Below are 21,040 nucleotides of genomic sequence, written 5' to 3'. Positions count from 1 at the left end.
TGCCAACTATGAACAATTTATTCCTATTCTTGAAGCCATGAGCTATAAAACTACTCTATAGGCTATATTATCCCTCTGTGGTACTTGTGTACAGCTGAGAGGTATTCACATATCAAACCATCCAATCCTATGTAGGGTTTTGCCCCAACCACATGTATCAGTTATTATTCCTTTAGCTCTTATTTTAAGGGCAGGAAGGTATGCCTTTCTTGATTAGGACAGTGCTACTGAAACAGCTTTCAAATGATCCACTATCAGATATCTGCCCCAGGATCCCTGAAATGTTTCCCAGGCATCAAACTGTAACGCACACTTACAATGGAGAAACTGGGGGAAGGCTCTGAATGCTGTCTCTGTTTGTGGTAGTAAGACATTGGTGCCACACGCCTCAGGGCACTGTGGTCTGGTACTGTACACAAGTCTGACGGGTCTGACAGTAGCTGCAAAACTTTGCATTGAGCACGCTGTGTACTTTAGCAAAGTGTGTTGTTTAACATCCAGATTAATGGCAACAGTGCAGAACTGACTGAGGGGAAGGCACTAAAATGGTTTAATTGCTCTTATATTTCCAACCACATTCCAGGAAACTGCTTCAGAATTAAGCACGGCTGTCCAATCTCTCATATGTGCAGATGTCACATGAATCTCACATGAGGGGGATTGGAACCGAGGTCTTCATTTCTCACTAAGAACCTGTGCTGTATCCATTATAAACTGACCTTTGCCTGGCTTTAAATATATATCCAAAACGAAACCTTTGAGAACAAGCTTTAATTGGCTGAAACCTCAACAGACGATATTTAAACAGCAAAAGAAATACAATTTAAAAAAAAACATCGTTAGAGAAGAGTGAGCTAAGTCAATCTCTCCAGCCTCTCAGAGACTAATAAAGTTGCATGGACCTAGCACTGCAATAAAATGTGCAATTAAGTGAGCCACACAGCCTGATATTGTCAGCACAATTTGTTTCTACCTCCTTGCTAAGTGAATGTTATCTGTACTTGCATATCAAAACCACAAGTCACAAAGTTAAATGTACTTTGCTGGTGAAGCAGAAAAGAATATATGAATGTAGTATTACAAAATGAAGTTGAAAAAAGAGCTTGAACCTCACTGTGTTCTTGATTCCTGGATAAGGAAAGTTTTAAGACGTAACCTAGTATCCAAATGTGGAATTAATTGGTTTTTATGGGGATTTTATTTTAGTTCTTTCTCCGAAATAGGAAATCTTGACATCTGCTGTCTGTGCATTCGAAACTGCCTTGATGCGTTTGATTCCACGCCAGCTCTGGATTTAATTTTATGAAATGACACCAACTCGCCAATGGGACTGACCAGGGAAGGCTCATGAAGGTTGCTTGACCAGTTGTCTGTGGACAAACTGTAATATTGGATTTTAAATGCAGTCGTGTTTTTTTTATGTACCTGAACGCTCTGTCTGCCACTACAGGGAGTCATGCACCAGTGTCAAGCCCAAGCTCCATCTACTGTATACAGAGTTGGTTTTTTTGGAAGAGGACAAAGGTGATGTGTTTATTTACTATGTCAGAAGGAAAGAAAAACTAAACAAACAAACAAACAAAAACTTCAAAACCAGAGTGTGGAGGAAATTAGTTATTCCCTTTTCATTGATCTGTAATTCATTTCAGAACTGCCTTGCCCTGGCTTATACAAAAAAAGACACAGAAATCCATTCAATTTATGGAGGAAACTGGGCTACCATCACTCGATGACACTGTTATTGCAAGGCATGTTAGTTTCAATAGTACAGGGTTGTTCCATGGATACAAAACCCTGCAGCTGAACAGCTGTAAATGGGCCTTCTTTTCTTTTCATTTCAAAATAAAGCGCATTCAAATACCATCTGACCCATTCATTGCATATCATGTATGGAATAGGACAGCTTTTTTGTCTTGTTTGGTTTTTTGCCTTTTGTGGAAGTTAGTTGGAAGATTATTGGTCTCACTATTGCACATGATAGCACAGTCAGAGTCTGTTGGAGATCTATTGAATAGTAGATGATGAATTGAACTTTTGTTCTTGTTTATTGTGCGAGCTACTGGAGAATTAACAGTGCGGTTCTCTCAAAAACAAAGCTGACAAAATGTTAAAAAAAATGGCCAGGAATTGAACTGTTAAAAAAAGAAATATATAAACATAAGAGACATGTGTGGTTCTGTGTCCATGCAAACTATAGTCTGGTAGTGTGAGTTTTTAAGGCCTTACTGTACAAATCCAGAATGTGATTTGTCCAAAATGTAGGCAGAAAACTAAAGCACTATGTCATTTCTGCTCACAATGCTACAAAAAAGTCTACATTTCGAAATACTGTGGAACAAAAGTCATCCAGCAAGCTTATCGGATTTTTTAAATTATTTTTGCAATAATTTGCATTATGTTTCCCTGGCATAAGTGATTTGGGTCATGCCCTTAAAGGGAAACCTGGCCATTAATGCAAAGCTGATGAGACAAAACAAAAGGTTCTGTAAACTCTTTGTCATGTAGCAGGGCATGTTCTTTGCTAGTCAGATAGGGATAAATTAAAATTACTAAATCAATTGTTTTTTTTCTTCTTCTCCCATTAAAAAGCCCTGGGCCATATAAGGATGCTGAGCAATGAATTACGGTATGCTTTCTCATAAAATTAGTATTACTGTGTTTTAGTGCTTGACTAAATTAGAAACATTCACTGAGAGAATAACAGGTGAACACAGGGCCTGCAGTGGGGGAGGGGATGGGCATTTCCAAAAAGAAATAAGAAAGAAACGCCAGGCCTCTTTGGGGATGTGTCATCCATGTTGTCATGGCTACTGGACTTACAACATGCAGTTTGCATCTGAAGAAGCTTTACTCTGGAGCTCCTTTTTTTTAATAAAGTAACAATCAAATCCAGATTCTACCACAGCCTGAGTCACAGATACTGTGTAATGAGGAGACGGGCACAAAATCCATTAGTAATATTCTGTGTACAAGGAAATTATTTAAAAAAAGTGAGTCCTGTCTTAAATTGATGTTCATTTATAACATGTTAAGTATTATAAACAAAAAAAAAAACTGTCAAATATACCTCTCATTTACATCACAGAGGAACACCACACGAAATAATCTTGAAAGTCTGGAATTTGCTATCTTTCCATCAAAGTTTTAGTAGAAAAAAGGGACAATTGAAATAATAAAGAGAATATATTAATATAAAACATGGCTGGGTCCTGTTGATACTTTTATTTTTAATACTTCTTTAATAGAGTTCCCGCAAACCACTTAGTTCATAAATACCACAATGTTTTTTTTTTTTTTTTGTTTGTTATGTGTAGCAACTACTTAGTGGGACCTCTAGTCAGACATCATATATATATCTTTCAGACTTTCTTTTAGGCACTGTCTTTTTTTCCACTCCAATTCAGGAAACTGGGCTACAGCATGAGACTTCAACACTGCCCACTTAAAAGGCAGCTACAAACAAGTCCACGGACCTCCAGCTCCAATCATTATATATAAAACCACCACTCCATTTATCCCATCCTCTCCCTTCTTAATGGGACGAATGGTGCCACAGCTAAGTGGCTCGGTCCAGCCAGGAAGAAATAAGATATTATGAATGAAAATCGCTGAATATTGCTTTTATTTCATCAGGGTATTTGCATCAACTTGTGGACCCCCTGGAGGGCTGGCATGGACCTGAACTGAATTTCTGAATGAACAACTTACTGTACAATTACAGTTCCACATGCTAAACTGAATTCCTAGGCCATGATTTACATGATTATCTTGCGGAAGAGAGTAACTCAGACACGTTGCCACGTCATCACTTCATCTGTTTACCACAGCACCGTGAGGATACCAAAGCAATACGAAACTTACTGTTTAACGGATTACCTACCCTCTTTTAAATCGGTGTGAGATAGCAGATAGGGTGGAAGCGTTTACGAGTTTCACATTCACTGGTGACAGTTGACTGGAATATTGGCTCAAGCTGAGCCATAGCAAGATAAAAACCCTGTTTACTGATTTAAAAAGAAAGCCCTTTGTTCTTTTGACAGTAATACGTATACATCATAAATTAACAAACAGGGAAGTAGAGGTGAAATATCCAAGCTTCCCCTTTAACTGCATGCTGAAGTGAAAGTAGCGCATCGTCCTCAGCATGAAAGAAATCCCACCTCTGCTGTACACCGCGTTATATCTTTGTTATGCTGCAAAACTGACATTTCTCTTTTGACATCCGGCAAAGTTAAAACAAAAAATACAAAAATACCCACAAATCAGCACGTGGAGGACAATATAAATCTCTGAGACATAGGCCTAAACCTGCCTTAAAACATCCACATTCTGGAAAATATGACAAAATTGTTGCTGTGCTTCTGTTTACCAGCGGCTAATGCTGCTTAGTTCAGGGCAGTGTAGACGAGGGCGAGTCACAGGCCTTCCCGGGAGCAGCAGGCCTCGGTGCGGGAAAGCAGTCGATTCTAGGGTTATAAAGGATTACCAATTAATCCACATAACATTTTTAATCTAGGCTGGTGCAATCAGGTTTGCATTGTGAGTCATCAGCCCTGGGTGAGCTACAAATCCCTGGCATGCTGCTCTCTGTTGTGCTGTGATGAACACTCGATTAGGCCGGGAGCAGGGTTATTTATTCGTCGATTGGTTTTATTGGTTTCGTGTGTTTGTGGTGAAGTATTCTCTTTTAACATAATTTGATCACTTTCAATTTTTCATGATGCGCAGGCAGGACCAAAGCTTCGGATTCCAGAACATTCCTTTTCTTTGCCAGGGGGCTTCGTCAAACTTAAGCAACTTATAAAGCTGTGTTATGAACATCTGCTTTCAAAGGTATTTCTCCTATTGTGCTGTCTAGATGGTATATCTTTAGAGGTATATCTTCAGGTTTTCTGTGGTAGCTTGTTGGCTACAGGCAGCTATGGCCTATTAGCAAGTCACTTACTGTGCATTATAAAAAGAAGCGAGAAATCATAGTGATAATCTATAAAATCTAAATTATGGCTGTGTTTCTGTAAGTACACTTAGCATCAAATACTATAGACCATAAACTCTCTAGGCACCTCGGGTAAGTTTGGTCTGAACACTAAACCATATTTAAATGAAAATATATTTAGATACATGTATTAATGTTTTATTTGCCAATTATTTCTTCTTTTTGTAGCCACCCATTCTTAACAAGTGAGATGACCTTGTCCTGGAATCAGCGTTGATCACACCATGCTCCGCTTGCAAAATACAATTCTTAATACCAACCGGATTACAGACCGCACATGTTATGTCAATAATAAGTGAATGTTGTGTTTCTTCAGGGCAATGGCTGAAAATATCCCTCTGCTACCAGTTGCCATTCTGCATGCAAACACACTGTAAATAGGGTAAACGAATGAACCTTCATTTCACTAATGGATGGATCCACCCACAATGGTTTTACTGTTCCATGGTAAAGGAGTACATTAATTCAAATCAGTCCTGTAGGCCTCTTCCCAGCTCTGGCTATACCCTGGCTGCTAACATCACCAAACCGAAGAACTGTGGAAGCTGCTATATTCAGAAAAACATTTTTCTTGAACAGAGCAGAGATAAGCAAAGCACTTTTCAGTTTAACTTGAGAAACAGCCCCCAATATGAGCTCCATTTCTTGCAGGGATTAAGAAACCACATTATAGTAGTCCGAGCCCGTTTGGTGCAATCTAAAATATCTCGAGAGGAAATCAACTGCTGACCTCTAAACTAAATTAACCTTGACCGATTTGCAGTGTGACTAACTCTCATTTGTTCAATGCACAATACAAATGGTTGTATTGTATTCAAAATTTCACCCCCATAAAAGTACTGTATCAAGACATTCTGGCCCAAATTCAAAAAGCATACACTGTGCTTTTAACATTGTTCAACAAAGTTGTAAACTGCCTCGAGGGACTTTCAAATTAGCAGTTAAATGTGGCGCCTTGCCATGCCATTGTGATACTTTCTCTTATTAGGAAGAAAGAAAGAAAAAGTCCATTGGTTTTATAAATATGTTTCTTTAGCCCACCTGTGGCGCAGTGCTAGGCAGGAAACAAAATGGCCGCCCTGAAAGGCAGTTGAGGAGTTGGAGGCAAGAAGGCAAAAACTGCGACAAAGAAAAGAAATCTGGTGAATGAACTTTGGCTTTTGGACTGGGACGTGATTGTAGATTGTTGGCTAGCACTTGTTTATCTTGGCTGTAAACAGGGACCTGAAGAAGTCAGGTAGACTCCAATAAGAGCTAGGCTTTTGTTTGGAGCTTTTGCACCCCAGCACTGTACGTAATTAAATCACATTCCTTTGCACCATACCCCTGCCTTTGTGTGTCTATTTTCCTAGAACCTGGACTCTTCAAGGAGCCCCACACCGCGGCCATTGCCAGTATTCAAAAACTCTGCAAGCCTTTGTAGTGTGTCAGTCACTGGCCGTCATACTTTTTCTTAAAGGACACATTTTTCAGGAAGAGGTCTTCGAAATACCTTATGCAATACATGTAATTTTGTCACTGCACACACAGGAAATGGTTTCTAAAGAACGAAACAAAAAGTCTACGAGGTTTTCCCCCACAAAAGCCATTTAAAACTAGTTTAATTTAATTAAAACAACTTGTGCACTGAACAAGCTGTGATCCAGGGTTCATGTTATCTGTTGCACTCCTCTTTGTGACTGTTGCTATTTTATTATTATGTTAAAAAAAAAAGATACTTTACACACAGAGGCTGCCAGGACGGGGGGATTCAAATTTCTAAGTTGAAGAATCTCTTACCTCCCCCACCACGTCAGACAATCTCACTCCCAGCCCTGGGGGGAAACTCACTTTCACTGGCAACTGTAGATCATACAGAAGCATTTAGACTGTTGTTGATAGTAATTAAACTCAAATAAAATCATAATTAAATGTTTTTATTCCTGTGTTCCCCCTGGAAGAAAGTCCAGCCACGCAATGGTGCACAAAATATGATGGTGACAGCATGCTCCAGGTTCCAGTTAAACTTTAAGACTAACTGCTTTGCTGATGCAACGTATATCATTTACATTACTCGACTGTGCAGTTGAACAGGTTGAATGTATTGCTTCATTTTATTGTCACACAATGAGTCATGTCTGTTCAAATCATTACCACCATTTCTCTTAAAAGATGCCTTTACCTGCAGCTTATATATAGCTAGCTAGCTAGATAGATAGATAGATAGATAGATAGATAGATAGATAGATAGATAGATAGAGAGAGAGAGAGACAGAGAGATACACTAATTAATCAATGTATCAATTATTAAATATATGTCCTTCCATGTTCAAACTTCAGTTACAAAAGGGTGAAACACTACATCAACTTAGAATGATTGTTACTTTACATGGTTGTACTGTAGATAAACGGCATTGTGGGGTGGCTGAAATTTGTCAGGCAGCAGGAATTGTGCTGGAAACACTTGTTATGTAGTCTACTGTTTGATTTTGTTAGAGCATTCTTCCTAAAAACATTTAGTTATCTGTACGCTAACTCTGTTTCTACTATTTTAGAAAGACATAGCTATTTCATGTCATCAAACACTCACCTACAGTAAATATATTGAAAATCACTGAAAGCAATTAATTGTGTTATTAGTTTGCCTGGGGATGGGGAATTAAAAAACAATCAATAGGAGGAATAAAATAAATAGAAATGTGTGTGGCAGCAATACGCTTCCTTAGGCCACACCATCTGGAGGTCAAATCTTACTTTTAAATGGAATACTGAAACTTATAGAGTATTAGAAAGATTAACACTAAGCAAATTGAAAGATAAGTCGAAATATCCCAAAACGCGTCAAAATCCAAACAAGAAACATGAATGTCAAATGAAAAATCAACTAAGGACAAATGGTGTAAGCACTTATATCCCAAATATAATGTTTACTGGGTTGTCTTCCTGGATTCAGAGTGAATCTGATTAACGCATGACTTTTATATGAAACTCAACTAAAAAAACTTCCGATCTTAAGGAGATGAGCTGGTACAAAAAACAAAAACTTTTAACCGGTCTTCCTTACGAATATTGATTGTAAAATTGATTTTTTCATTAGTTTTTTCCCATAACGTGTCCCAAAGTTACCGATTTACTGAGAATTGTATTACATTACTGATTATTATAAACACAAGGTAACAAAGTAACCCTCCCAACACTGTGTGTGCATGTATGTGTGCATCTATTTATATCTTCTAAATAAAAGGAGGTTGTCCATTAACCTACGGAAGGTTTGAAACAGAGTCTCAAACCTGACACCAGAAAAGAGTAAAAGATGGGTATCTGTGGGGTTTTCTGCACTTTCCAAAACAAAAAAATAAAACAGCCCTCTGATTTTAACCAGTGTGACCAGTCCTGTTGTACTACAAACAGCACTCTCCACCTCTGATGTCCTCTAGGGAATGAACCAAAATATTAGATCACTGTACTGACCGGAAAATAATTCAACTAGGAAACTCTACCTTTCTTCAAGACAGGATGTAAACCTCAAGTTGAAATTGAATAACTGCGAGGCTTCACACACGTGTTTCAGCTAGCAATCTTGTCGTTAGTATTAGTTATTGCTTTGGAGACGCCCTGATCCAGGGACACTAACAGTCATGTGGAAGGTGTGGGAATAAAGACTGCACTGCTTAGATCGAGATCCTAACGTTCTCCCCCCCCCCGGAGCTGCCTATGCTTTGGAGTTGGAAACGGAGCCACTAGAGGAAAAGCTGAAAATGACATCTCCAGAGCTTGTGAGGGGCCGTGCAGGCAGGGTAAACATGCTCCCCCCAGCACACACACAGATATCACCCCCTCCTTCTTACAGAATGGGAACCTTTGAACATACTGGTCCCATTTGTTTTCTATTCTCCCAAGACCACTTGCCTCTCTGCAGGATTTACATATGAAACGCATCAGGGCTCGAGTCCTCTCATCAAAGCCATTTGGCCCTGAAATTGTGGCCCTCGTGCCAGTTCAGTGAGGTCAAATGAGGGAGGAGGGTATTCTGTAATCTACATTTTTAGGTAGGGCAACTATGGACGATCAGATGGAGAGACGGCTGTACTTTGGCAACTTTTATCATTCGTAATACACCTGCAAACGAGGCGCTCGCGGACACTGTAGCAAAGAAATGTAAAAGGCCTAAATTAACCAAAGAGGGACTTCGAAATAAGACTGCTTGGCTTTTGCAGTATATTTCTGATGCGAGATCACAAAAATCTCTTCTAGTCAGTGTTAAGACCCCTCATTGTATCGGATATGGACAGTTCACATGTTTTCTATTTGCATCCTTTATATTGTGAATGGGCACAAATATGAATGCCGAAACATGAATACATACTAGAGTTTATCTTAGCAGTCCAACACATAACATGCCAAAGAAATACATCATCGCTTTGTTCCGAAGTGCTATCCAACACTATTTACTCTTGCATGCAAATGACGTTACAAACAACTTTGTCAAAGGCAAACGAAGAGCATTTGTCTCCAAGACTTTGAGAAGGGTAGAGAGGAGAACCTCCGTGATTCAATGCCTGAACAAATAAGGAATAAGCTACATCATATAATCTGTCTCTCGCGTCAGCGTTGATGCTCAGACAAATAAATCTGGGGTTTCCTGTTTGTCTTAGACTGAACTGGGATAAAATACAAATAAATACAGTATGTGGTACTGAATTGGGCACCTGTACATCTGTCACACTCAAATACTCTCAACCTATAGGCAATAACTCAAATGCTTTGAAGCCTAATCAGCTTTCAAAAGAACATCATACATTCAGACCAGTTATCTATGGAAAGTAAGCTGATTGACCCCTTTCCATCAACACAAACCCCATGTGGTTATTTGGCTGGTGCAGCTGTAACCCCCCCCCCCCCTCCCTGGACGACAAGTGCATGAGGCTCATTGAAGTGATGCTGTGACCTTTGCCCTCGCTTTCCACAACAGGTTATTTCTAATAAGAGGGGTAAATGGGCAAATCCGGCAATGGCAGCAGACGTTACAGTTTGTGTAACAGACTGAACCACAGCGACAAGTGCAAAGAGACTACGAGAAAGGCGATCGCATGGTACGGATTCAAAAAATAGATTTACATCAATACATTATAAGCAATACATGCCACATTCATGTATAATCGCAGATCGTGTACCTGCACATCTCGGCGAAGGCCTGGAAATTCAGTTTCTTGATCTTCTTCTCGCTCAGCCAGTATCCCACCCGCCTGCCTTTCAGGAACGTCTGCATCTCCAGCTGTGGTGCGATCCTGCTCTCAGTCCAGATGTGATCAATAATTGAAAAACGGAGTCAACGAGCTCAACGGGAACCGGTCTCCCTCCTCAAACCTACGGGGAGGACAGATTACAATTAAGCATGGGTTCAAATGATTATAAAGACCCAGAAGCGGATGCCATGCATAAAGTTAAACTCCTCCGAAGGCTGTCGAGAGAACTTCCACACACACACAAAATCCCCCAGCCTAGCCAACTGCTAGCCCAGTTATAAGCATTGTGTGTTATCTTGCTCCAAGAGACGATTTATTTCCTCAAGGCAAGCATTTCTACTGGATCTAGTTATACAAGACCAACCCCTCACCCGTTGTTTTTTTTTTTTTTTTTCCCTTCCCTAAATGCACCCTCTCTCTTCCGAAATGAACGATTTGCTCAAACCTGCCCAGTCAAGACCTAATCCAGCTGCGTCCGGAGGTGATCAAAGCCAGCACGCATCACCCAGAGCTTGAAATCAATATTAATACCAATAACAATCATAATATTAATAAAACAATGTACCCGGTTTTGCATTCCCCCCCTCCTCCTCCTCTCCTCTCCTCTCCTCTCCTCCCTCCCTTAGCTCTCCATTCTGGGGGTTTCGATCAAGGTATCCAGAAGTTGATGGCCTTGCGATCCTCCTGGAGAATGCCTGATCCTGGTGTTTGGATTGAAACTGTGCCCGGACACACCCTCCCAAACCCGGTTCTGTTCATTTAATGGGCACAGCAACGTGCAGGCAACGCAGCCATGGCATACAGTGCGCTGTCTGTCTGTGAGCCTGCCCTCCTCTCCATGAGAAAAGCCTGCGTCAGCTTCGGGACAGCTCCCCTAGGGGGCAGCAGGAGGACTTGTCGGGCTTGGTTAAAGAGACAGTGCTCCTAAATTGCGTCCTGACTCCACTGTATGTTGGCATGGTGTAGTCTCCCATTTCCTATTTTGTTCTCTCTCTGTATCTGATAGAATGTACAGAGATTCCAGGCATTCGAGATTCTGGAATGCTCTGTTTTTGTGTGTATTTTTTTTCATCTAGTTTAAAGAATAACTGATAGGCTAGGACTTGGACTTCAGTGATCAATGTGTGTATCGAATGTCATGTGGCATAACTTATACCCTTTTGGTTTTGTTGGACTCATTTACTCATTATCAAGTAGTTTGGTGGCTGAAGAGCGGCGTTGATGCGTTTCCCCTACCTCATTAGAAGACCATGCGTCGTCTGCAAGAAGATCAAACAACCCTACCCTGACCTCTGTGTGCTTTAGAGATATGAAATATAGCTCCTGATCAACACAAGGGAATATAGGTGACATGCAGCATATTGATTTAGTTTGACTTGCTTTTGTAGAGCAGAATCACGTTCAAAAAGACGCCCCAGCGCCTAACATAATGAGTACATTATACAACCGCATAGGTAATGATGTTCAATTATGCAAGTTCAGGACATGAGTTGTTATAAGATACAGGTAGCTGTTACATGTTACATGTCCAACTGGCCGCTAAGACACAATGAGACAGCAGCAAACACATATAGAGCTACTACGACTACTACTAATGTTATAGCTGCTACTACAACAACAACAACTACTACCTACTACTACTACTACTACTAATAATAATAATAATGATAATAATACATTTGGTGGCTTTACCTTTCAGTTTGTTAGCTTGTATTCAATGAAACAGTTTCAGCGCAGTCACTTCCTGTGCAATAAGGAAGCCAAGATACTGAATGAAGAAAGAGAAACCACAGGCAACGGGCACCCAAAGGTGTCCATAAATATCATGTATCAATAGTCAAGAATCTGCCCTAGTGTCCGGGGCTTTTTAAGGCAGGAAAGGGGGAGTTAACCAGCCAGTGTACACAAGACATCATACAGAGTGGGAGGTACTTTATAGGCATACATTACTAGTTAACAATAGGAAATGTTCCACCATGAATTGCAATCATACCAAACAGTGAATGTATAGAGGTTACAATAAGACATGTCGTGTTAACACAATCATTTTCTGTGGTATTGTAGAAATTGGCTTGAATCACATCACATATATACTTCTTAATATAATGGTTTATTCATTTATATTATTAAACCAAAGCTTTTCTTTTTGTTTTTCAGGTGATCTCCTCTTTATGTATTTATTTTGGACAAGAGTTAGCTTCTGGATCAAATTCCTGAATATCAAGGAGTGGGGAATCACCTGCAAGATCTAGAGAAAGCCCTGTGTAAAAAGGCCTGGCTGTGATACAGTTTGCTTCACTCAGCACAGCCTGGGCCACACCTCCTCAGAAAACAATTACCTATTGATTTTCCATCAGGACTGGGTACCCAGGGAGAGAAAGAGGGAGTAAGAGCGAGAGAAAGTAAGGCAGGGAGGGAAGCTGCAAATAATTTCTGCAAGTTACAACAGTCTTCCAACATGAGACAGCACATTTCTACCAGATTCCTGAAAGTAATTACAAAAATATAAGAAAGAGACCCAATGTAATGAATTTGACATGTCATGAGTGTTAACTATGATATATCTGATTTAAACATTGTATATATGCTTGATCTATTTTGGACATTCCAATTGATTATAAATATTCCTCAAACAGCAGTACTGACACACTTATCCAGCCCCTTGCTAACTGTGTCAAGAATAAGAAATTAGTTTGCATAGCTGGACGGCAGCAAGCGTGTCATATATATGGCTGGCATCCAGACTTTTCAAGCGTGTTGCTCTTTTATAATAAAGACATGTTAAGAATTTGTAACATGAATGTATAGAAAATCTTCAGCTTTAAGAGAAGGTATGTCATGAACTGGAAAATAGTAGCATTCACAGAACGCCATCTACTGACAATAATTCACTGTGTCACCTGTCACCTAAATAGCCTAGTGTGTTCTGTTCTTGCTGTTAAACATATAATTGTAAAGCAGAAGACGTTACAAACAATATCAAACACAGAGACAGCTACATTTTTACATTTTAGTGACTGTTTCACTTCAGACTAAAAAGCATTGCCATCTCTGTTCATCTTTCGAAGTGGTCAAAGTGCTTGACAAAAGAAATCGAGTCAAGTCAATAACTCTAAACTTTCAGGAATTCCACATGACTAGAAGAAACTCTCATCAAATACAGAAGAAAAAGAAGAAGAGGAAGAAGAAGAAGTGAAAGAGGAAGAAAAGAAGACCAGAATGAACAAATAAAACAACTAAATCAATATCTACTACTAGGATTACAAAATACGGTGGGGGTAACTATTTCCATCTGACAATAAATTACTCCACATATTGTTTTTTTTTGTAAAGAATCTCCCCCCTTACCTGCAGCGTCCTTTTTCTTTGAAGATTTACAAAATATTAAAATCACATACATACAATTTCCCATTTACAGTGCTAGGATTTTACAAGGAAGGAATCTAGGTAAAGTATCTTGCTCAAGGGTACAACAGCAGTGTCCCCCACCTGGGATTGAACCCTTGACCCTCCCCCCATAATAATAAATACAGAAATAATCCGTGACAGCAGGGGCAGCAATTTCAATAAATCCTCCCACCGACAGATGGCGCCAGTGCGGATATAGACCAAGCGGAGGATTTATCTATGAGACTCCGCTAATCCCGGATGTGGGGTTTTTGAGGAAGTTTGTGGTTTGGTCGAAGAAGTCAGATGATTTCACAGATCTATGGATCCAGGATGAAAAGAGCAGAGAGGAGTGTGTCTGCGGTGTGAGATTGAGCTGTGATGTAGGCGAGCTGTCCGGTGGGAATTTAACTGTTCTATCCATTAAGAAAGGTGAGCATTGGATGTCAATGCATCGTGTGTGTGTGTCTGCTGCATAATGAAGGGGCTCCCCTGTCAGTGTGGGGGGTTCATTTGATGTATAAGTGGCTCCGATATTGATAACGCGTGTTCTGGTTAGGCGATATAAACATGATCGTTGGACATTGATTAACCGGTCCGATCAAAACAAGGCGACTGGAATAGCATACCGACGTCCATAGACCATGATGGAGACGGGGACTCGTACTAACCCCTCTGTCCGCGTTTCTGTAACTTTTCTTTGTTTTCAGATTCTCGTCATGGCTGTGTTTGAACGTAGCAGTGACAGCTGATTTGAAATCTGCATGCACATGTTTTCATAATGGCTGGACTTCAGCGATACAGGCGTGTGATGATTGAACGACACTGAGACGTATTAAACTGTGTGTGTGTGTGTCAGCTGTTGTATCTTGGTTGCATGACGAACAAAGGTCCCATATGTATTTAGCATGTTTGTGTGTCCTCCCCCCAGCCACCTTCCAGTTGTTAGTGTTTAAGTGGGAAGTATTCATTGTATATCCCAGTGGTTCTCAAACCTGTCCTGGAGGACCACCTACCCTGCTGGTTTTTGTTCCAACTAAGCTCTCAATTACTTAATTGAACCCTTAATTGAACTAATAATTTCCTAAATCAGAGTCTTAAAATTAGAATTGTATAAGGAAATTATTAAGGAACCAACTTTTTACCAGTTACACGATTGAAAGAGTCCAGTGTAATCCAATTGCTTCAATTAAGGGTTCAATTAAGTAATTGAGAGCTCAGTTGGAAGGAAAAGCAGCAGGGTAGGAGGTACTCCAGGACAGGTTTGGGATACCACTGGTATAACCAAACGAAATGCAGCTGTTTTGCCATACCCTTTTCTGGGGAACAAAGGCTCGCAGAAAAATCTCATGCAAAGGAATAAGAAGATAGACAAATGCAAATAAATAAATACACATTCAAACTACTAACTACTAAGAAGATAGCCAGCACTCCCATTCCTAGATACCTTTACATTGATTTTAATCAGTAAGGTTAAAGTGCCTTAAAAAAAGTACCAAACCAAGTCTCATGCCACCACAGAATTGTTCAGCACTGCAGCTTTTTTTTTTTTTTTTTTTTTTTTTTAATGGCGTGGCACACATTTGTATTCCATTTGCGTAGCTGTGAGACCACTTCATTTAAAATGAGATGCAAACACTGTTACTCCTCTCTGGCTTCTACAGCTGGCTGGCCATCCTCTCTCTCCCTCCCTCCCTCTCTCTCTCATCAGCTAAAATAGTCATCCGCTGCCTGCACACCTCCTTTTCTGTACTGATTTCTCCAGGACCTCCATATGCATTCTCTGAACTGCCCTGCCCTGGCCTTTCTCCCGTTGCAGGAAGGAGTATGGAGAATGATGAACTTCCGTCAGCGGATGGGATGGATCGGCGTGGGGCTGTACCTGCTGGCTAGCGTGGCGGCCTTCTACTACGTCTTTGAGATAAACCAGACCTACAACCGGCTGACGCTGGAACACGTGGAGCAGAAACCCGAGGAGCCCCAGCCTGGAGCCACCTCCTCTTCGTCCTCCTGGGCCCACAGCCTGAAGATGCGCCTGCTGTCCTTCCCCTTCTGGCTCTGGGCCACCATCTTCCTCATCCCCTACCTCCAGGTGTTCCTGTTTCTCTACTCCTGCACCCGCGCCGACCCCAAAACAGTGGGCTACTGCATCATCCCCATCTGCCTGGCCGTCATCTGCAACCGGCACCAGACTTTCTCCAAGGCGTCCAACCAGATCAGCCGGCTACATCTCATCGACACATAGGAGACCAGCCTGGACGATGCGACTGGTTGTGGGTGACTAATCCCTGGGGATTTCCACCATGTGGTATGAGTGAAGTTCCAGTCTTGGTCGGTGCTCGAGTCAGGATCAATTTACACACTCCTGCCCATTGCTGAGACTCGGCAGTGTGACATTAATTTTTTTGGGGAAGGGAAACTGCGTTTTGTTTTAGCTTTTTTATTTGGGGGTGGGTAAGGGAAGGGTGACTCATGTTTTTTTCTTCTTCTTTGTGTAATGGGGTTCATATTTCTTGACACTGAAAAACAACACAAGGAATGGAAGTTTTAATCTGGATTTTACAAACCCTCTGAAAAACAATATCAACAACAACAAAAAGTCTTTTATCCCTTTGTCTCTGTATATGGGGAGGCTACAGTTGGTTCGCATGATCATAATCTCGAGTTCCAACCATTTCAGATCTGCTTTAATCGGCTAAACTGGCGTCCCAAGTGTAGTTCGTGTGCCAGGACATGGTGATTTAGTAAGCTACAGCTACGCCTTGTTTTAGTAATGTCAACACTGGAAAAAAAACAAAAACAAAAAAACAGTATTTGAGCATGTGAATAGCATTGGCATTTGGAGAAGTTATTTAAAAAGTCACAAGTGTAAACACACTGCCCAGACCAGTTGAGTAGGTCTAAACTGTGCAAAGCAGCACAGTATTTCAGTACGTTTGAAACTATATATATTTTTCACTTGAAGGTATGACATTTTATTTGAATGTATTGTAAATTTATAATGTACTTGTGCATCTTTTTTTCCAGTTTCTTAGTCCATCTCATCGGTGATCTTTGTGTTCCTCGTCTTGCTTGTTTAGGCTTTTGCACACTTACTTACGGACACAGCCTCACGTTTTTGCCTTCTCACGTATTAAACCGTTCCAAATCTATGATTCTATTGGGCAAATTAAATAGTGGAAAGTAATACAAAATAAAGACAAAGGTTTCCCTGACTTTATGTGAAGCACAACTGTTTTAATGTAATTTATCTTAAATTCCTGGAGTATATGTATCTATAAAGCAGGATTTATGGTGAACCATGTTCTAATTTCACCGAGTCAGTTTTCATACAAAAGTAGGATTTTGAATCCTGGGAACCTTTAAAGGTACTGATCTTTGAAAGTTAATTTTCTGTACCTGTTACGCACTCAATTTGCAGAACAAAGTCGATCGGGTCTTTCCTTTAAATGTGTATTATGTAATTTTACTTTGCATGGGTGTACGGGAACCTCGACTTTGAAACAGGATACCAAGACAGTGTCATCATAGGCAAATTCATGGATACGGTGCTTTACATAAATACATTTAATTAAAACCATTAACAAAACATTACTTTTATCACATACTGTGGGTCATAACATGACCGCTTTAAAGAGAAATGGTTCCTCTTCTGAATTTCAATGTCTGAATCCTTTCCTAGTTTTTCCTTTATCTTAACTCTTGTCCGTGTTTGTGGAGTTCATCTGTAGAGTTTGGCACCCTTGTTTGGATAACGATTTTACTGCTTTCCTTCACATTTTTCGATGATAAAAGTGAAATGAAAATCACGCGCAAACTTGTTTGTGCTACAGTGTTCAGTAATGCCGAGCAAGTGTTTTACACAATCGAAATACACCAAAGACTTTTTTTTTTTTTCCCTCTCTTAATATATCTCGGTTTAGGATTGTCGCTATTAATCATCCAGTTTGCCGAAAATGATACGGTCTTTATTTATTTACCATGATTTTCTTAAGTCTGTTCTGAAGGTTGTTTTGTTAAATGTACATGTTCAAAGGCAAAGTCATACTCTTTCCAAAACAGTCTGTAAGGGCTTGCCACTATTTTACAGTGAATGGATATTTATGTCTGGGGTACTTTTTTTGCCTTTTCAAACAAATTGCACTGTGATTTAAAAAAAAAGCCTGGATTTCATTTGTTTTTAAATAAAATGTGTATAAAAAAAAAAAAAAAAAAATTCCCCCTTTCCTTTTTAAATGCCTCCTAGTAGTTATTGAGATCAAACTGAGTTTTTTGGTAGAAAATGGTGCCTTAAGTTACAATTGATGTGTTCCAATAGGACAAATTGTATAAATGTTCCATGAATTGTTTTTTTTTCCCCATTTTCTTATATGCTGCTGAAATTCTGCCAGTTTAATCTTGGTTTACAGCTAAGAAGCTACCTCTCACACTACTGGAATACATTTCTTAACTCCACCTCTAAGATGATAAACTATTACAATAGTGGGGTTTACAATTGTGCGTCTGTAAAAGCAGCAGATATGCTCTTGGGTGATTATTTAATCAGTAAAGCACAAGCATGGCCAACAGTGTTGCTTTTCAAACTCTTTTTGGCATAGTTTGTGTCCCGCTTCTGGGTGTTAAGAGCTATATACCAAAGGGAATCAATTAAGCTTATTACAAGTGAAACACACATTTGCTTCCACTAATTGTGCTACGCTCACAAAACAATATTCAGATTTCTTCAAACTGGACGCACAGAATTAAACAAGGTGTCCATGGATTCATATGACTGGGTGAGTTAGAAATCAGGCTAAAATGCCAAAATACCCTTAAAGTATCCCTTTAAGGTATCCAGACACCATACCTGCAGAGATATTGATTCTTGTGTATTGCCCTGCATTTCAACTTGTAGGAAAGAAAAGCACTTTGGCTTTGAGAGCTCAGATTGGATACGGGGAGACAGAACTTAGACAGTAAAGCAACAAGTGTATAGATAGGCTAATTTAATTAATAAAAAAGGTGAAAAGCAATGTCACTGCTGAAACACAACTGACACCCACATCTTCCTGAACCCTGTTGCTGTGCACTTGCTAGGCTGGATTTCAACTGCATGTCTATTTATTACATTTTTGCATGATCTCCTTTTAATAAGAATGACAAAAAAAAGACTAACAAAAAACAGACAACTGCAACAGAAAAATGTTCGGCCCAGAAGTATCCCAACACAAAACCCCGCTACTGTGGCTAGAGGAGCGTCTTGTGCAAAATGTTACGTGCTGGCAGAGGTCTTCTGAATGACAGCAGCTCGTAACGGGACTGAACACGTAGTACTGTGGCCCGCAGTGCTGGGTCACCAAAGCCTTTAGTCTCCATTGTCACCAATCAGGAGTCCAAGTAAAACAGTACCCTAAAGCTGTCCCTATCCCAGAAAGCACCTGAGCTCCCTCCGTCCCACTCCAGAGCACCTGGCTGCGTTTCACGCCTGCAGAGTCTTTGGTCGTTTTGGTGGAGGTTCCACGGTGGACCCCTTGCTTTTGGGTTGGCTTTCCTCCTCCTCTTCATCGCTGTCCTCCTCATCCTCGTCTGTCACAGAACACAAAGAAAGGTGATTACATTTTAAACTCTCCAGTCAAGCCCTATTGGATTTTATCCTTATCTACATACATATACTTCCAAACAACCTGAAGAAACAAAAAGTAATGAAAATGCCTACATTGTACAGACTGAAAATTGAGGTATATTTATTGATTATAACTATTAATTTCATTATTTTAGATTTTAATTAATTGCCTGCCTTTGTAAAGCAAAGGGAAAAAGGGAACTAGATAATGCTACCTATGAAAAGGTCTATAATACAATAGTTTGCAACAACAGAGAGCATGTATTAAACAAACAAAAAACAAAGTTAGTAGGTGCTACTTAGGTTTAATTTATGACGTGAAAATTGATGAAGAACTTGCATTTTGATAGAAGCTTGCGTGTGGTTTGGATTTTATTAATATTGTTTATTTATTAAGTGCTGTCAAAATCTTATTCAAGTAAGCAACACCCACATTTTTCTAAGTCTTACATGTTTGCCAACCTTGACCAACATGTTCTACAGATATTCAACACTAAATTTAGATCTGTTTCAAGGTAGCAATGCTAGTTCATTAATATTACTATTATCTATTATCACAACTTAGCCCTAAGTGTCAAAATATGTAAAGTGAATAACAAGTCAATTAACTTAAGTTATTTATTCTTCTTACTTATATTGTACACACACAAAATTAAATGGATCCATGAACAAGCCAAAACATTTTGAAAATAATTGGCAGAGAGAAGATGTTAAAATGGAAATGGGTCAGATATGTGGCAAGAAGATCAGATCAAAGATGGACAAAGGAAGTTATTGAATGGATCCCAAGACATGAAAAATCACCTAGAAGACGAGCACATAGGACGGAAAGATGAAATAATTCACTTTGCGGGAGTGTGGAGGCCAGCAGTGGATCATTGTGGATGGATGGATGGATGGATGGATGGATATATAATTCAAAATAATTCTAAATAGAGTGAAACGCTAACTCCGCTACAGCTAAATGGTTTCAATGTAACCATGCAATTGAAAACAAACCATACCCAGACACATGGCTCTTACCCTCTGATGCATTACTGTCCGCCCCGGAGTTCAGCCCCTTTTCCTGCAGCACCAGATCACTGAGCACCGTCGACACCTCTGCGCTTAATTTCTGTAGCCCGAACAGGATGGATTTGAGGTTATTTTCAGATGTGACCACAAACTCTTTCGTCGTCCCATCTCTGTATTTCAATTCTCCTCGCAACTCACAAGCTGCCATGACTGTGAACTCTGACCTCTGAACTTTAAGCCGGACGCAAAACAAAACACTTCCCGATTCAGTGCAAAGCGTCTATACACGTTCCTTATATTGGAAATCAGTCTTATTTTTCAGATGTAGTTACTGTATGAGGCTAAACGTACGATATTCATAATAAAACACATACAAAATGCTGTTTTCACACAGAAATTATTAAATAGGCCTAATTATTATAATGAGTTATTAGGTAACTGGAAGCGAATTGCTAGTCTGTGTTACACATGCTATACAATGTTTCCATGTTTTAAATTTATATTATTGTAAATGCATTTGCGACCTGCAAGTATTACATTTTTTTTGCACCGCATCTTTGATTTTATTTTTGTGTACGTGCAATACGTACGTTGCACGTATTGATGCCACATACAAATAAATAAACTGGGAAATACAACACTTTAGAAAAAACACTTTTGTTATTTGTAAACTCCCGCCAAAATAGCCAGCCACTATACGTGCTCCGGAACCAAAATGGAAATCGGCCTTTATGTTTTATTCCTTTTTTATGTCGACATTTTCTTTCTAATATATAGTAGTGTCATTCACACCCACTGTATAAATCCACATTTATG

The 21,040-nt window shown here is 39.8% G+C and overlaps 3 protein-coding genes across 4 annotated transcripts in view; 1 reads left to right on the top strand and 2 right to left on the bottom strand.

Annotated features, from left to right (window-relative positions):
• The window catches only part of itpk1a (inositol-tetrakisphosphate 1-kinase a), a 61,207-nt gene extending 49,153 nt beyond the window's left edge, over positions 1–12,054 (bottom strand). Inside the window, exons 1-2 of one of the 2 annotated variants that reach the window (XM_066694901.1) lie at positions 11,914–12,054; positions 10,150–10,342 (exon numbers count right to left, since the gene is read on the bottom strand). In XM_066694901.1, coding sequence (XP_066550998.1) covers positions 10,150–10,244 — 95 coding nt within the window. In that variant the 5' untranslated portion in view covers positions 10,245–10,342; positions 11,914–12,054. Of the gene's footprint in view, positions 1–10,149; positions 10,343–10,786; positions 11,063–11,913 lie in introns of those variants that run through there. The other variant, XM_066694902.1, reaches the window with a different exon arrangement.
• A 1,807-nt stretch (positions 12,055–13,861) lies between these two features.
• Positions 13,862–17,505, top strand: tmem251 (transmembrane protein 251). The gene is made up of 2 exons (XM_066694281.1): positions 13,862–14,040; positions 15,428–17,505. Exon 2 carries the CDS (start codon positions 15,443–15,445, stop codon positions 15,851–15,853), a length of 411 nt encoding a protein of 136 aa, XP_066550378.1. The 5' UTR covers positions 13,862–14,040; positions 15,428–15,442; the 3' UTR covers positions 15,854–17,505.
• Positions 17,506–18,576: 1,071 nt separating this feature from the next.
• On the bottom strand, positions 18,577–20,467 carry LOC136716871 (uncharacterized). Its single transcript, XM_066694282.1, has 2 exons — positions 20,234–20,467; positions 18,577–19,173 (listed from the first exon to the last, which is right to left on the bottom strand). The coding sequence occupies exons 1-2, from the start codon at positions 20,430–20,432 to the stop codon at positions 19,067–19,069; spliced, it is 306 nt and encodes a 101-aa protein (XP_066550379.1). The 5' UTR covers positions 20,433–20,467; the 3' UTR covers positions 18,577–19,066.
• Positions 20,468–21,040: the final 573 nt, after the last annotated feature.

This window comes from Amia ocellicauda, chromosome 21 (assembly GCF_036373705.1).
Source record: "Amia ocellicauda isolate fAmiCal2 chromosome 21, fAmiCal2.hap1, whole genome shotgun sequence".
NCBI classification, from domain to species: Eukaryota; Metazoa; Chordata; class Actinopteri; order Amiiformes; family Amiidae; genus Amia; species Amia ocellicauda.
This window is presented reverse-complemented; position numbering and strand designations above follow the sequence as displayed.